The sequence below is a fragment of the Habropoda laboriosa genome, unplaced genomic scaffold, assembly GCF_001263275.1.
Source record: "Habropoda laboriosa isolate 0110345459 unplaced genomic scaffold, ASM126327v1 scaffold16, whole genome shotgun sequence".
Classification (NCBI taxonomy): Eukaryota; Metazoa; Arthropoda; class Insecta; order Hymenoptera; family Apidae; genus Habropoda; species Habropoda laboriosa.
Genome location: NW_017100130.1, coordinates 902054 through 904780, shown reverse-complemented (window position 1 = coordinate 904780; position 2727 = coordinate 902054). Strand labels below are relative to the sequence as shown.

Sequence of the window (2727 nt, the reverse complement as noted above, 5' to 3'; positions counted from 1 at the left end):
TTATTGGTCACACACAATTTTATAATGATAAAATAAAAAATATAAAACCTATACTTATAACAAATATAAAATCTACATTACATCGAAAGGTTATATTTATTTTGAAGATTGTGCACGTGTTTAACGTGTAAATAAATATTTAAAATCATGAAGGAAGTTATATTATCAAATTGTGAAAAGAATTTCGTAAATAAATCAGTAAAACAAGGAACAGTATGCATTTGTTGACATTTTATTACTACATAAAGTTACATGAATATAAGTTTATAAAGTTTGTAAAAATATATTCTAGCGATTAGATGGCAGAAATTTATTGCAAGCACGACCTGTTAAAATTTATTTTGGATCCAATTGGGGTAGTTGTATAGTTTCACTTGGACAAACTAGGTAAAATAAAAATCAGACATTCTTCACAATTTTTTAAAAATTACAACTAATTTTAACAAACAAATAAATAATTTAACAAATAATTAAGCTGTAATAAATAAATAAAGAATTTTCTCTAGTATTATTAGGGCATATTAATTATTTATAGTTTATTTTCTATGCATTCATATACATGGACATTATGAAATAAATTTCTTACAGAGTTATAGTACAAGTAACATGTGATATTCAACAACCTAAGACTTCTCGTTCTAATGAAGGAATGTTGCATATAAATGTTGAACTTAATCCATTGGCTGCACAACATTTTGATAGTGGTAAACTATCTGAGTTTTCAATATTGATTAGTAGGCAACTTGAAAAATGTTTTAAAGATTCAAAATGTATAGACTTAGAATCGTTATGTATCATAGTTGATAAAAAGGTAAATAGTATAACAATTAATTCCTTCTTAATCACTTTGAACTCTTAATTGTTAATAATGATGGAAATTCCTACATATAATTCTAATTAAATAGTAAAAATTGTATTTATGCTTGTCTAGTTTATTATTTGTTTTATATATAAGTAACAACATAATGTTGAGTTATATAAATTTTATTACATGAAGTTATTTATTATTGTTATATGAATATTAATAATTAATGCAGGTGTGGAATATAAGGGTTGACATTAATATTATAAATCATGATGGAAATTTAATTGATTGTGCTTCTATTGCAACATTAGCTGCTCTCTCACATTTTCATAGGCCAGATGTAACTTCAAATGGTGAAGATATCATGATTCATCCATTTTCTGAGAAAGATCCATTGCCTCTGACATTATATCATTATCCAGTGTGTGTCTCTTTTATAACATTTGAAAGGTTAATTATTTATATTATTTAATTCCATTAGATAAAATTCAAAAATAATTTATATGAGAAAGTTCTATTTTCATAGTGGAAACACAGTAATGGATCCTACATATATAGAAGAAAGAGTTGGAGTAGCACAACTTACCCTGGGTATCAATTCATATCGAGAACTTTGTAGTTTGCATTTTAATTATTTAACAAAAACTATGACTGTAGAAGATGTAATATCTGCAGTTTCTAACTATGCAGCAAACTATGCTGCTAAATTAGTGCAACAGATTAAAGAAGTTGTAGTTCATGATGTGGAGGCAAGGTAAAATTTTCATTTTTTAATTATTTTGCAACATTTTTCAATTTGTATACTAGTTTGTTCTCACTTGAAATATGTATGCTTAGGTACAGGAAAGATAACCGTAATATAAATCATTTTAAGGAATGTATAATGATGAAGAATTTGACTACAATGAACAGTGACTGTATTAATATTAAATTACATAAATGGGATGAAATACATAAAGTAGAATCTGATGGTAAATAGTTTTATAATTATAGCAATATAATCTAAATGTAATTATATTTTAATAATTAATTACCACACATTCTATCATATACAAATTCTGTTTTTCACAAATTTTTCTTTTTAAGCTTATATGGAAAAAGAGACTATTGAATGTAAAATTATAAAACCTGGAGAAGGTTCTGCCGAATTAATAACAAATACAGTAAATATTTATTTAATTAAAACGTGGCATTAAAAGTAATAACGTAATTAAAACGTTATTTAAAAATTATTTTAATAGGCTACATCATTTGGTGAAGGTGGATCTAATACATGGAATATATCAGAATCTTCAGAAGAAGAGGTCAGCGATATTGAAATTGCTGCTGGAATACAAAAAGAAGAAAACAAAGTCGCAAATGATATAGGTGCTGTATATAATTTATTTTTTACTCTATCACACTTCTTTGGTAATTAAAATATGAGTAATTAATTTTTTAATTATTGTTATATTAGAATTAAGTGGAGATAGTGAAGAAGAAACTACTGAGATATTGGAAACAAAAGATTTAATACAATAAACTAATGCATATTTATAATAAATTCAAATGCTCTTGTACACAACATTTACTTTTTATGACAAAAAGAAAACAATATGGAGTAAATAAACAATATTTTAGTAGGTATTATTATACATATATTTTCTTAGTGTGTTTTTTACATAGATCTTATAAAATACCTATGTCTATTAACAAGTAAAAATTCATACATATATTTTTGATCTCACTAATAAAATATTATTACAATAACGAAACTCATGAAATGAAGCTTAGGCTATGTAGTATCATTACTTAAACCATTCTTTTGATCCAATTTATTAGCATTGGTCTTTACGGTATAAATGAAAAAGCTTAATGCTTCTTTCTCAACTACTGGGATGGTCTTAAAATGCTTCATAAGGGTCTGAAACAAACAGTATCAT

The 2727-nt window shown here is 25.0% G+C and overlaps 2 protein-coding genes across 2 annotated transcripts in view; one reads left to right on the top strand and one right to left on the bottom strand.

The window, feature by feature from the left end:
- The first annotated feature begins 147 nt into the window (after positions 1 to 147).
- On the top strand, positions 148 to 2326 carry LOC108573220 (exosome complex component rrp45). The gene is made up of 9 exons (XM_017935647.1): positions 148 to 213; positions 293 to 387; positions 589 to 811; positions 1038 to 1255; positions 1332 to 1559; positions 1643 to 1776; positions 1892 to 1968; positions 2047 to 2173; positions 2262 to 2326. The coding sequence occupies exons 1-9, from the start codon at positions 148 to 150 to the stop codon at positions 2324 to 2326; spliced, it is 1233 nt and encodes a 410-aa protein (XP_017791136.1).
- Positions 2327 to 2579: 253 nt separating this feature from the next.
- The window catches only part of LOC108573319 (histone deacetylase complex subunit SAP30 homolog), a 1326-nt gene continuing 1178 nt past the window's right edge, over positions 2580 to 2727 (bottom strand). The window contains exon 3 of the mRNA XM_017935764.1: positions 2580 to 2708. Within this exon, the coding sequence (XP_017791253.1) occupies positions 2580 to 2708 (129 nt within the window). The remainder of the gene's footprint in view (positions 2709 to 2727) is intronic.

Coding starts and splice junctions, on each gene's coding strand:
- LOC108573220 (XM_017935647.1), top strand. CDS start 148: ATGAAGGAAGTTATATTATCAAATTGTGAAAAGAATTTCGTAAATAAA. Junction 812..1,037: donor GTATCATAGTTGATAAAAAG/GTAAATAGTATA, acceptor TAATTAATGCAG/GTGTGGAATATAAGGGTTGA. Junction 1,969..2,046: donor CCGAATTAATAACAAATACA/GTAAATATTTAT, acceptor TTATTTTAATAG/GCTACATCATTTGGTGAAGG.